The 14,609-nt window shown below is 44.1% G+C and overlaps 1 protein-coding gene across 1 annotated transcript in view; it reads left to right on the top strand.

Moving 5' to 3' along the window:
- Positions 1–14,609, top strand: part of LOC126355450 (glutamate receptor ionotropic, delta-2-like) — a 146,186-nt gene that overhangs the window by 95,172 nt on the left and 36,405 nt on the right. The window contains exon 7 of the mRNA XM_050005765.1: positions 9,126–9,337. Coding sequence (XP_049861722.1) covers positions 9,126–9,337 — 212 coding nt within the window. The remainder of the gene's footprint in view (positions 1–9,125; positions 9,338–14,609) is intronic.

Genomic DNA, 14,609 nt, shown 5'->3' with positions numbered 1-14,609 from the left:
TGGAAATGACAAGAACACTTGCAACGTTGGCATCATCTTCCTATAATATTTTGTCACCCATTATTGCATCTCCCACCTTCCAGATTTCACAGAAGTTCTCTGCATATCTTCACAGACTAGCACTCGGGGAAAAGAAAGGATTTAGTATCGAACCCATGTCACTTGACCTAGCGCCTCACCTTCACTTATAAAGTCCTCGTGTGTACGCTGGAGGAACACAGTCTCGCTACATGGCCCAATGGGCCACCGTGTGTATTGTTTCAAACTCACCTGAAACTAGCTTTACTAGATGTGTTCGCTTTACTTGCTGCACAGAAGACGGATGGCTCTAGTGTGACGATGTATATCGAAATACATTTTTGTTAACAGCAATAATATCCGCTAGCAAACTTTGTCCTAATGTTACGATTCAATTCATGTAGAATCCACACAGGGGGAAGTGGAACTAGATGTAGCTCTCTTACGTAGCAAATATTCGTGCTTGGTCGATTGCGGCAAGTGACGTGCCTCTTCTGATTTCTATAGCTCGTCTTAATAAGAACACACAATTCAAGTTTCGTGTATCTTCGTTACGATCGGTTAGTAACGTTTGTTATTTCACTGTTATCACTTAGAGACATTGCAGTTACCGTTAATCAGTCGCTTTACTCTCGAACAATGTGTTGTCAACGTCAGAACATATACCGGTATATACGAGGAAAGTTCTTTAGAAACACAGAGAAATTTACGTAAAATTTTTTGGTCGGTGAAAGGCAACCCTGCCGGCCTGAGTGGCCGTGCGGTTCTAGGCGCTACAGTCTGGAACTGAGCGACCACTACGGTCGCAGGTTCGAATCCTACCTCGGGCACGGATGTGTGTGATGTCCTTAGGTTAGTATAGGTTTAATTAGTTCTAAGTTCTAGGGGACTGATGACCTCAGAAGTTAAGTCGCATAGTGCTCAGAGCCATTTGAACCAAAGGCAACCCTATTGAACGACAAGTCGACATTTCATTGAAAAGATTGTGACAAGTTGTTCAGTTTATGACACCAACGCAACATCGTATTGGCCGGTCTGCTACAAATGTTGCGTCAATAAATGAGAGTGTAGTCCAAAATCTCCGAACTCCGAGTTGTCACTGATTACAATTTTTTATTATCTTTTGTTTTTTTAAAATAAAAAAAGAATAAACTGAAGTTAATGGCAAGTCGAAGTTCGGAGACAATAACTGTATATATCGAGGAGCACCACGTAGAGAGTTGTCACAAAGGTTTAACTGGCACAGCAGCTTCTACAGGACGTGAATTCAGCGATTGGGTGTTAGGAAACCAAAATGTGGGTAAAAATTTTGCGAGGAATGCCATTTTTAGCGATAACATGCATTTCCAACTAGAAGTCTCCGTGAACACGCACAGCGTAACTGTCGGATTTGGGTCCACACTTAATTTTCGCACAGCCGATGATGTACGACGGCCTTCTTTTGGGCGGAGGTAGTGATTGGACTTAGTTTCTAGAATAAGACAAGTAATGCAGCGATGGTGAATGGCATCCTTTATGGTAGCATGATAAATTAGTGTCTTAGGCCCCAATAGAAGAGGATGGAACTCGAAAGCAAGTAGTTTCGGAAAGATGGCGCCACATGTCATACTGTGCACAAATCACGCTAATTGTTGCAGGAGAAATTTTTGGGTCGTACCATCTCTCTCCATGTTGTTGTTGTTGTTGTTGTTGTCTTCAGTCCTGAGACTGGTTTGATGCAGCTCTCCATGCTATTCTATCCTGTGCAAGCTACTTCATCTCCCAGTACCTACTGCAACCTACATCCTTCTGAATCTGCTTAGTGTACTCATCTCTCGGTCTCCCTCTACGATTTTTACCCTCCACGATGCCCTCCAACGCTAAATTTGTGATCCCTTGATGCCTCAAAACATGTCCTACCAACCGATCCCTTCTTCTAGTCAAGTTGTGCCACAAACTTCCCTTCTCCCCAATCCTATTCAATACCTCCTCATTAGTTACGTGATCTATCCACCTTATCTTCAGTATTCTCTCCATGGGGACCTGAATTAGGAACCACGATCTTGCGACCTGGTGCCGTGTAGCTATTTCCTGTACGTTTACGCGAAGTCACTTTTTTGGACGAACAAACCGAAAACGATTCTTGAGTTAAAGGGCCGAATCATTCTCGAAATCAATCCAGAAATTTGCGAAAATGTAAAGTTTTGCGATAGTAGTAAAAGTCTGCCAGCATTATTTGTCAGATATTGTCCCATATTGTTTATCACACGTAACGGCATTATATACTGATGGCCTTTAACTAGAAATATTTCAACGTTACTGTAACTAATGTATTTTGTTCAACAATTTGCATTTTTATTAGCATGCAGTTTGCTACCGAGACCAAATTCTCTGTAAACGGAGTACAACCTGCAACATCAAAAGATAAAATGAAATGCCGACATCCAATGTGCCTTCTACGACCACATTCGGCGAAACAAATGAGCGACCCACAAGTCTGTACATTCTTAAATTTAGGATAGCTGCATGTCGATTGTTTTGGATATATCTTCTTGTATATAATACTTTCCATTATCCATTAAGCATACAGTTGCAGAGCACTGTATACGAGGGTTGGAACTTAAACAGTGGCAACTGTTTATTCATAATCGATACAAAAGAGTTACCAGAGCCTGTTCAGTTGATGGTGCGAATGGAGCGGTCTAAAGTTATGGTGATTCTCGTGTACGACTGTGATGGTGTTACCCTAACGCATTACGTTCCTCCACGGCAGACCGTCAGTGCACAGTATTACTGTTCATTTTTGGAGCATCACCTGCTACCAGCTTTGCGAAAGATGCGGGGACACTTTCTGCGCAACCCATCCATCATTTTTCATGACCATGTGCTGGCGCATACAGCGCAAGCTGTGGCTCCTCTGCTCGGCCGATGGGACTGGGAAGTTACTGTACCGTCCACCATACTCCCCGGACTTAAGTCCTTATGCCTTCTGATTTGACTCTAAAGACGAAGGAACCATTTCGTGACATTCGCTTCGGAACTGTTCCAGAGATTCGACAGGCATTAGACCGCTCCATTCGTACCATCAACAGAACAGGCTCTGCTAACGGTATACTACGGCTTCCACATCGCTGACAACGGGTTCTACACAAGACTCGTGACTACTCTGAAGGACGGTAACAGGTGCAAACATGTAACTCTTTTGTATCGGTTCTGAATAAACAGTTACCACTATTTAAGTTCCAACCCATGTATTTGTGAGTCAAAAAGAGTTTGCAGTAACACCAAAGTAACATTCCAGGCCTCAGATATCTGTAGACGCCTGTAGAAAGAAAGAACGATTAGGATTCAGTATTCTGTTAAAGACTACATCAATGGAGGCGGAGCATAAGGCTGGAAAAATACACTGAAGGACATAGTTCCTGTTTCTTTTCCCCATAGGAACCATCAAGACAATTGCCTCTCGTGGTTTAGAGAAACGATGAAAAATCTAAATCTGGATTATGTGTTAGGGTCATTCAAATCAGACGATAGGGAGCCTAGGAGGCTATAAAATGAAAACTGCTGAAAGGATTGTAATGCTATTGCCTGCAGAAGAAGGAATGGTCCCTGCGTGAGAGCTAGCTTCCCAAACTCGCTGCTAGCGGGATATGGGCGCACATGCACGTGACGACAGGCTTTAAAAGAAGAGCAAAAACTTGTAGTGCGTTTTCTGACAGCGAAAGGAGCCCGGAGAAGGGAAATTCATGAAAGCACGGCACAAGCGTACGAAGAGCACTGAATGTCCTTTGCAACAGTCAGAGCAGGGCACAAACGCTCCAGGTAAGGGCGGATGACATTGGCCGACGCACGATCTGGAACACCACATCGCATCACCGATACCATTGTGAAGCAGGTGGTTGCTCTCGTTATTGAATACCGACGAGTTACGATGGCAGCCGTTGCCACAGAAATCGGAATCAGTGTCGGAATTGAACGGACATTCAGTGCTCTCCACGGCACTGGAAGAAGGCCCAGGTCATAGCAATCTATATAGAAGGGTACAAAATCGGATGGACCCAATTACCGGACAGTTCACTGATGTCTATTTGTTGTAGAATCATGGAACATATTTTGTGTTCAGACATAATGACCATTCTAGACTCTGAGAACCTGTTCTGCAGAAACCAGCACGGTTTTAGGAAACAGCGGTCATGCGAGACACAGCTGGCCCTCTTTGTCCATGATATACAACAGGCTCTAGATACAGCCTCCCAGGTTGGTGCCATATTACTCAACTTTCGAAAGGCGTTCGACTCAGTTCCGCACTGTCGCTTGCTACAAAAAGTGCGCGCTTACGGTCTATCCTATTGTATATGCGGGTGGATAAAAAGTTTCCTGACAGACAGGAAGCAGTATGTCGTCCTGAACGGGGTGACTTCAACAGAAACAAGCGTGACTTCAGATGTGCCCCAGGGCAGCGTAATAGGTCCGCTGCTTTTTGCTATTTACGTAAAGGATTTGGTTGATGGTATTGACAGCGGCATTAGACTGCTTGCCGATGATGCTGTAGCCTACAGGAAAGTAGTATCACACGAGAGTTGTGAACCAATCAATGAGGATCTGCAGAAAATAAATGCGTGTTGTAATGACTGACAGTTATCTCTCAGTATTAGCAAGTGTAACCTACTGCGTATAACAAGGTAAAATCCTCATTGATGTACGAGTACAAAATAAATGCCCAGTCTTTTGAAGCGGTAACATCCGTCAAGTATCAGGGTGTTACTATTCGAGATGATCTCAAATGGAATGATCAGACTACACAGGTAACTCTAGATTACGGTTTATTGGTAGAGTCCTGAAGCGATGCAGTCCTTCAACAAAGGAAATTGCTTACAATACGTTAGTTCGTCCAGTCTTACTGTTCGTCTGTATGGGACCCTTGATCAGTTGGGTCTGATTCAAGAGATTGAGAAGGCTCAAAGAAGAGCGGCAAGATTCGTGACTGGTACATTTAGCCATCGCGAGAGCGTTACAAATCTCATAGAAAGTTTGAAGTGGGACACACTTGCAGATAGACGGCGCGCTAAACTGAAGGGGCTGCTCACTAAATTCCGAAATCCGATCTTCGCCGAGGATGTAGAGCATATATTATTACCACCAACTTACAAATCGCGCAATGATCACCATTCAAAAATAAGGGAAATTAGAGCTCGTACTGAGGCGTTCAAACAGTCGTTTTTCCCTCGTGCGATCCGCGAGTGGAACAGAGGGGGGGATATGACTTTGGCGCGAATTGTGCCCTCCGCTACACACCGCTTGGTGGCTAGAGGAGTATATATGCAGATGTAGTAGATGTACACTTGTGTCATTCTTCGATGAATTTCCTTTGCTCGCATTTCTTTCTGTGTAGGGCAACGGACTGCATTCCTTAGCTCTTCTTTTGAAGTCTCCATTTCTCTGTTTTGAGCAATACGCGTGCATTTCCTCGCTCTGTCTTAACGTGCAGCTGCGCCCACATACCTCTTAACGGCGAGTTACGAGCCTCGGCGCCCTTATACGCACCTCACCATCTTCCTGAAACAATGGTCTTTAGATCCGATCAGTGGTTTTCATTTTACGATCTCCGGCTGGTCCAGTTTTGAATGACCTTACTCTACACTAACAATAAATCTGTAAAAATGTGGAATCTGTCTGTCTGAACACGCTTCTCGAAAACTACTGGACGAATTTACATGGGGTTTTCGCAGGTAATCTGAGCGCAGTTTGGGACACCGTATAGGTTTTAGCTGGCCAAAATCGGACCAGGGAAAAAAGATATCGTTATTTAATGTGTTACTAAAACTGTCTTGTCTGTCTATTTCTCTGTTTGAACACGCTAAGCTCCAAAATTACAAAAAGAATTTTTGTGCGATTTTCATAGATAACTTGAACATAGCTTTGGGCACCGTATGGGCTTTATTTCATCAAAGGGGAACGGGAAAAAAAGATACAGTAATTTAAAGTTTTACCCAAACTGTCGTATCTGTCTGTTTGAACACAATAATCTTTTTCACATGGTTTTACGGGTAACTTGTGCATAGCTTTGGGCAACGTATAGGCTTTTTTTTTCATCGAAATCCGATCAAAGGATACTGTAATTGATAGTTTTATCCTTACTAATACTATAAGTGCGAAAGTAACTCTGTTTGCTACGTTTTCACGACTAACCAGCTGAATCAATCAATTTCAACAATATTTTGTATGGTGATGCCTTGAACACTGTGGAAGAACTTAGGCTACTTTAGGTAATGTGTGGTACAAGATAATTGTTGATTTGAAGATTTGAAGAATATTAGACGAATTAGGAAAAACTATTTACTCTTCGAAAAAGCTGTTTCCTCTTTGACTTTCGGTCTCTATCGTATTTGTGAAAATGCTTTTATTGGTTCGTACATGGTGTATGATACGATTCAAAGTAATGAATACAATCCAGAATGAAAATTTCACTCTTCAGTGGAGTGTGCGCTAATATGAAACTCCCTGGCAGATTAAAACTGTGTGCCGGAGTGAGACTCGAACTCGGGACCTAGGCAAAGGTCTGGCACAACGTTTTAATCTGTTAGGAAGTTTCAATGAATACAATGCGTCTACAGTGTTCCGTGAGTTAAATCCATACTTGCACGCTATTTGTTGCATAATGTTCATCTAGTGTATTGTGTAGCTACTGCAGTATCAAGAGGCATAGATGCGCGCTCCTGCCCATGCCCCTCTGTACTCACTGCTGTGCAGCGCATCGCGCGTTGGGACACTGGAAGGGGCGACAGCGGCGCACACGTCACGAGCAGCGCTTACTCGAACAGCAGACACCTGAGGGCAACTGCTGTCACTTAATTACTCACGATCACTCATCATAACGAAACTGCTGATATGCCAGCGCAGCCGCGGGTAACGGCTAATACACGAAATACAGGGCGATTTTTTCCGCGATGTACAAACTCTAGCGATTGATCTATGAGAGGATACGGAACAAAAAAGGTCTAGTGAACTTTTGTCCGTAAATGCATGGCTTCCATGCTAGAGACCATTTATTCAATCACAGACTGTTACTGTCATCCTCATCGACTACAGGTCGCCGAAGTGGCGTCAACTTGAAAGGCCGGCACCCGGCGAACGGCCTGCGCGACGGGGGGCCCTAGCCATACGATTAAATTAAAAAGAAAACTGAGTCTGCGGTCTGACACACGCTGTACCGCGCAACCACAGTTACTGTATGTGTTGAAAATGGTTTCCATGTGCGTCAATGCATGCGCATACGCGCCGCTGTATGTTCTGTCTCAGACGTTGACATCGGCCAGGCTGCATCCGAACAGTGTCAAAGGCGGCATGAATACGCTGCTCTACTTTCTCCACACTGGAATGGGCACACGATGCTTTTGGGATGACCCGATAGCCAGAAATCGCGTGGGTTGAGATCCGGCGAACGAATAAGCCATGCATCTGGAGCCCCTCGTCTGATCCATCGACCAGAGAAGACACGATTGAGATGCTTCTGGAGCACCATCATGTAGGGACCACATAACTCTTCGAATCATCAATGGCGCTTCTTCCAGCAGGGGAAGCAGTGTCAGGCGCAAGAAACGTAGGTAGTTCCGGCCTGTTAGGCGACGTAGAAGGAAGACTGGTCACAAAATACAGTCGCCAGTCATCCTGGCCCACACATTCCGGCTGCACCGATGCTGATGATTCGCTGTCACCATACCATGGTGGTTCTGCGTACTGTTCCACAGATGACTGTTGCGAGAGGTGAAGATACCATTCCGCGTAAAGTCGGCCTTATCTAAGAATAGGTTGGATGACACAAACCCCGGAAACTTATTGCCTGGGGAAGAAACCAATGACAAAACTGCTCTAGATGTGGAAAGTCTGTCGCTAGTAAGCCCTGCACACGCTGTAAGTGATAAGGGTAGTAACAGTTGTCATGAAGAACGTTCCACGCGTTCGCTGGCTTATCCTGCACTGGCCGGACAACCGCCTGATACTGACACGGTGGTCGCCTTACAAAGTGTTAATCATATTTTCCTTCAAGTCTGGTATCTGAACATTTCGGGTACGTCCTTCATGATTTCGTGCTTCCTGAAACGACCTGTGTCAGATAAACGGCGAAACACTGTTACAAACATTGAGTGCTGTGGCTGTTGTTGGTGGGGTAGGATTCCTGTTACAACCTTGCTGCCCGCCGCCCGTTGCCATTTTCCTTTTCTTAAGTAAACACCATGTCGGCAAGCTCTCGATTCGAGTTCGGATCCAATGTGTACAACGCTGTATCACTTCCACTACAAGGTGAGTCAGCAAGAGAAGTGAATTCGGACACAACATTACCAATTACTATGGCAGGAGAGGGCGCTAGGGCATGACATATGAGGGACAGTACCACCCTTTAGGAGGAAACCATGAATACTGTAACTGTGGCTGCATGGCACAGCGCGTATCAGACTGCAGTCACTGTAACAAATTATGATTGAATAAATGGTCTGTAGCATCGAAACCACGCATTTCCGGACATTAAGTTCATTAGCTTGTACACGGCGAAAAAAATCACCCTGTATATAAAAATTATTGGTACCACAATGATGTCCTCTTAAGAGGAATAAATACACTTTTAATCATTATATTGTGAACCGTTACTTGAAAATGGAACAATAGCCGTACTCGCGAACGTACGTAAATAATTACATTTATGAATCGTCTAGGGCTAGGAGCAAAATATTGTAACATCTAAATAACAAGAAAAAATGGTTCAAATGGCTCTGAGCACTATGGGATTTAACAAAATGGTTCAAATGGCTCTGAGCACTATCGGACTTAACATCTGTGGTCATCAGTTCCCTAGAACTTAGAACTACTTAAAGCTAACTAACCTTAGGACATCACACATATCTATGTCCGAGGCAAGATTCTAACCTGCGACCGTAGCGGTTGCGAGGTTACAGACTGAAGCGCCTAGAACCTCTCGGCCACACCGGCCGGCTTCTAAATTACAGATGAACAGAAAATAATTAAATGAAACAAACGCTGCATCGCCTGAAATCGCATTTGGAATCGACTATGTTGTAGACCAGCTGCTAAGATGCACTTACAGTATTCTATTCCGAAACTTGTGTTCGCAGGCAGCTCGCAGAGTGCAGACTGGCCCAGCTGGCGTATCCTGCTGGTGGTCAGCCTGGTGTGCGCTATGCTCCTGGACACGCACTATTCCGCCGCTATTGTCAGTTCTCTTCTTCTACCGCCACCTAGGACCATCAACACCAAGGAGGACCTGCTTCAAAGCCCACTCGAGTTTGGCATAGAGAACATCAGCTACGTCCACAACCTTATAGAGGTACTACTGGCCATGCCACTCTTGTTACTACGTAGACAGGTAGACAGGTGGTTCATAGTTCATAGTCTTTCGACTAGTCTCCCGTTTCGCGGCGGAATTCTGGTTATAGCGCGAGACGCGTAAGTCAAAACGAGGATACACAATTTTGCTGTGGCGCCAACTAAAACAGTTGAATTATGTTGCAATTATCATACTAAAAGCATTAGATAATTATATACAGGGTGATTATAATTACAGTTTCAGGTTCAAAACGCTGTAAAAGAGAACCGCTGCTCAGAATAACGTCACATTTGAACGGAATGTTATTGAAGAAAAGGGAAACGTAACGGGACAAAAAAAAAAAAAAATCCACTAGGTAACGCTATAGGCGTCGTAACGTAATTAGGTTCTTTCGGCTACAAATAACATATGAATCACAACACGACGGTTACAGTGTGAGTTACGCATTAAGCCAACCGTACCGTGCAAAGTGCATGACCGCACCAGTTTCGCAGTCAACAGTTGAGGGACTGTTGGTTGGGTAATCCTACTCACCACGGCAAGGTCATACAACATCGGATAGGAAAAATCGATTTTTAATGATTCGGAGACCAAAAACCACATAAAAAAGCACCTCCGTGTCTTTAATGTTGCATATTTTGTCGCTTACAGTGCTATCTAGATACAAAATTTTCATTAATTTGGTTTTGCTTCCATAACAATCCCCCTTCTTCGATGATATTGTGTTCAAATTTGACGTCATTCTGAACAGTAGTTCCTTTTGTACAGCGTTTTGAAACTGGAACTTTTATTGTAATCATACTGGATATATATTTACATATTCTCACTAAATAGTAATAATGCTAGTTAGATAGTACCTTGAAAGTTGCCTTGCTTAATGAATCTCAGTTACAACACCGTGTGGTTTAGCGGGTTCTCTTTCAAAGTAGAATAAACTTTCGTCTCTGTGAGGTTAAATATTGTTATCAGATTGTGATGTCACTGCCACGCAGAGCGGATCACCACAAGAAATTACGTTCTTTAACGCAGAAATTATATACTCCATTAATGATGATATTGTTTTGGAGCCCGCATCTCGTGGTCGTGCGGTAGCGTTCTCGCTTCCCATGCTCGGGTTCGATTCCCGGCGGGGTCAGGGATTTTCTCTGCCTCGTGATGGCTGGGTGTTGTGTGATGTCCTTAGGTTAGTTAGGTTTAAGTAGTTTTAAGTTCTAGGGGACTGATGACCATAAATGTTAAGTCCCATAGTGCTCAGAGCCATGTGAACCATTTGTTTTGGGTACGAGCTACCAATAAGGAATGGAGCGCCTTGCGTTATTTACCTTAAGTTTTAATTTAAATGAAGAAATGCTTCATAGTGTAACAGTACATCTGTTATTGCACCTCTGAGCGCCGTACATCTGTGTTCAATATTTGTAGTAACAAGCACGTACGATCTGGTCCACAGCTCGTGGTCTATTGGGACGCCGGCACGGTAGCTCAGCGTATTCGGTCAGAGGGTTACCTGCCCTCCGTAATTAAAAAAACTGAGTTAATAGATCAACAAACGAAAAAAAAGCGGGTAGAGTTACTGCGTCTGGATCAAGGGGTCAAGGGTTCGATTCCCGGCGGGGTTGGGGATTTTCTGTGCCCTGGGACTGGGTATTTGTGTTGTCCTCATTATTTCATCATCGTCATCATTCGTGACAGTGGCTAGATTGGACTGTGCAAAAATTTTGTACGGGCACTGATGACCGCGCAGTTGAGCGCCTCACACATCAAACATCATCATCATCACGTATAACCTGAGTAATAAACTGAGGACAAACCCGCTCACGTCCTGCTTCTTCTAATGCAAATGGCAGCAGACAGAGGGCGCAATAAACGCTGCGCAGAAGCGAACGCGTTTCTGCCATTACGCACATGACGTCAGAGAGGAACACACTGCGCCTGTATTCCTATGTTGGAGGCTGGGTGGTTTCGTGAGTGTTGTCGTTTTCGCTTAGTTGCTTTAGTATAGTGGGTTATTTGCTAGTGAAACTGCGCGAGCTATGTCAGGTGTGCTGTTGACTGTTAAGTCCCACAATCGCAACAGTTTCAGTTGCCACTAGGTGCTTTGAAGGACGTTCTAGTTAGATTAGCTAATTCAAATGCTTTCTACAAATAAGGCACGTGTATGATTTCCTGATTCAAAATGACGGCATCCACCTGTTAGGTGAAGTTCGTCTAAACTTGTGATGAATACAAAATGAAAATGAGGGTTATATATGTCTTGTTTACTCGTTAAAACTTTTCTTAGAGCCAACTTAGAAAATTGTGAACTCATTTCGAACATTTACTTTGACAGAAAACTGCAAAAACAAAAAACTTGGCGCTTTTTTGCATGTTTTAATTCGACAGAACTTTTTTAATCAGCAGTGTCATTTTTAATGCTGGTGAAGTTACAGGATGTAGAGGTAACATTCTAGCAGTAGCAGAATATCAATTTAAACTGAAAGGTGCCACAATTACGTCGCATAAGTACACGACCGACACAGAAAACCCTATCCCGTAGTGACGTCACAATGTCAGCCACGAGGCCTATGATGAAGACAGGCCGCGGCGCGTACGTCACGAAGGTAGTCCTGCGCTCGCTCGCTCGCTCCCTCAAAACAGCAAACTATGTTTCTACATCTGTTTACTCGTAACTAGGCGCGTCCATACAAACGAAAACGGAATCTTCTGCTGGAATCCGCAATTATGGAATCTTACTGTTATTAGTATTATAATGATGGTAAGTCCATGGGCCTACTTATAATTTGCTATGGCTGTACTGGCGTTCAATAAAATAAAATCATGCTAAAATGATTATCAGTTACATAAGGCACCACATCCAGCATGTAATGAGTACTTTTAAGCAGAAGAGACTAAATGCTATAAACAAGCCGTTATACCATTTATATCGAGTATTGATCTTAAATTAAATTTTGCTGTAGTCCTGTTAATCATTCATAGTTCATAATATCAGATTCCAGTGAAAGATGCAACTCTCGTTAGTACTTACACGCCCAGCTACGAGTTAACAGGTTTAGAAACGCATTTTGTCTGCTGAGGTGAGAGAGCGAGCGAGTTCAGGACTACCTTCGTGACGTACGAGCCGCGGTCCGTCTTTCTCGTGGGCCTCGGTCAGCCGTCTGGGCCAACGAGATGTACGGGCCCTGCAACGACCTGTGACGTAACACTAATCGGCTTTTCCGCCACACTTCGCGAACGCTTGGTTCCGTGCAGTCCCCACGATAAACCAATATGTAATTGAAAACATCGCCACCAAAGGTTACTCGCTTCCCGCCAGAGACAGCTGCTGTCACCCGTAAGACCTGCAGTGTCACGTGCTGTGACGTACACGCCACGGTCTGTCTTTCTCGTGGGCCTCGTTCAGCCAATAGCAGCGCAGAACGCTTACTGCCCAACCATATTTTTCTGCGGGTCTTTCAGACAGACGTAGACATAAGACTACTCTGTGGGATAGCCAAATTAGTAAAGGACGAATGAAAGTAAGTCAACGATGTCACCTGGTAAATTCTGGGCATGGAAGTACAATAAAGGGCGATGGCGCTCCATTCCTAGCTATAGAAACTACAAGGGTCTAGGATATGTAATGCAATTTCGAAACAAGTGTTGAGTGAAATCGCCTATACCTTAGTTCTGACAAGTTATCATATCTTTACAGTACTAGACTTGTTTGACACGCAGTATGCTCTTAGAAGTTATGAACGTGGTCAATTAGTTATAGTTCAGTCTCTTTCGAAGCCGAGACTTTGAGTTCCCTAGCTGAAGTCTACCAGGAGCTTTTGCACCAGAATATAAAATGCCGCCGGCTGGAGTGGCCATGCGGTTCAAGGCGCTACGGTCTGGAACCGAGCGACCTTTACGGTCGCAGGTTCGAATCCTGCCTGGGGCATGGATGTGTGATGTCCTTAGGTTAGTCAGGTTTAATTAGTTGTAAGTTCTAGCCGACTGATGACCTCAGAAGTTAAGTCGCATAGTGCTCAGAGCCATTTTATAAAATGCCAGCCGGCCGGAGTGGCCGAGCGGTTCTAGGCGCTACAATCTGGTACCGCGCGACCGCTACGGTCGCATGTTCGAATCCTGCCTCGGGCATGGATGTGTGTGATGTCCTTAGGTTAGTTAGGTTTAAGTAGTTCTAAGTTCTAGAGGACTGATGACCAAAGAAGTTAAGTCCCATAGTGCTCAGAGCCATTTGAACCACTTTTTTATAAAATGCCATACTGAACCCGAGCCGCACGGTCTGGGCGCCTTGCCACAGTTCGCGCGGCTCTCCCCGTCGGAGGTTCGAGTCCTTCCTTGAGCATGTGTGTGTGTATGTTGTCCGTAGCGTAAGTTAGTTTAAGCTAGATTAAGTGGTGTCTAAGCCTAGGGACCGATGACCTCAGCAGTTTGCTCCCATAGGAACATACCACAAATTTCCAAAAAAATTCAAAACCCTAGACAATGATTCATAGTGTATCTGGTAAGCTTTACTTGTAGTATTGTGGTAGTGAATTCCACAGTTCCCCCCTAAAACACTCTTGTTACGAACCACATATTATATTAGGAAGTAAAAGAAGTGTAAAAATACCTATCTCCATGAAGGGAGCGTTCCAGGTTCTTCCATTATCTGATTTACCTCGTATTCTGTCAGTAAGGACTCTTTTTTAGAACAAAGACGGTCTTTTTTTTCTACGCTCTCACGATTCACATTAGATTATGACATAAGGCAGTACTGAATGAAAGTATCCTAGCAGTCCCCTGGCATCAGATTTCCCTTTGCGGTAGACAGTTCACAACGATGTTTTTTTAAATTATATACCTTTTCCCTGTTTCTGCCGGCCGCTGTGGCCGAGCGCTTCTAGGCGCTTCAGTCCGGAACACCTTGATAACTTGGACTTTTGCTATGCCTGAGGTGTTTCTCTTCGAAATGTACCTTCATTTTCTAGTTGGTGAAGTTGCTCTCAAGGTGGAAACACGGGTCATCTGCTTTGGCGGCACTTGACTGTAACCTCCAGTTACGGCAGTGTTTATCAATAATGGTCTTCACCGATATACATTCAGTAACACCAGATCTTTGTGGCTAGCAGCAAGAGTCCAATCGCCAGCATATCCAACTTTCGTCGATGTTGCCAGCGATATGTCAGCTGTATACAGGAAAAACAGAAAAGGACCTAGCACTGATCTTAGTGTGAGGCCATTACCAAGCTTAATTAGAGGGCTCATCTTATTTCGTGTTTATTGCTTAACATACCATTGATAAGAT

This window comes from Schistocerca gregaria, chromosome 3, assembly GCF_023897955.1.
Source record: "Schistocerca gregaria isolate iqSchGreg1 chromosome 3, iqSchGreg1.2, whole genome shotgun sequence".
Taxonomy (NCBI): domain Eukaryota; kingdom Metazoa; phylum Arthropoda; class Insecta; order Orthoptera; family Acrididae; genus Schistocerca; species Schistocerca gregaria.
Note: the sequence above shows the minus strand (reverse complement) of the source record. Positions and strands in the feature narration are given on the sequence as shown.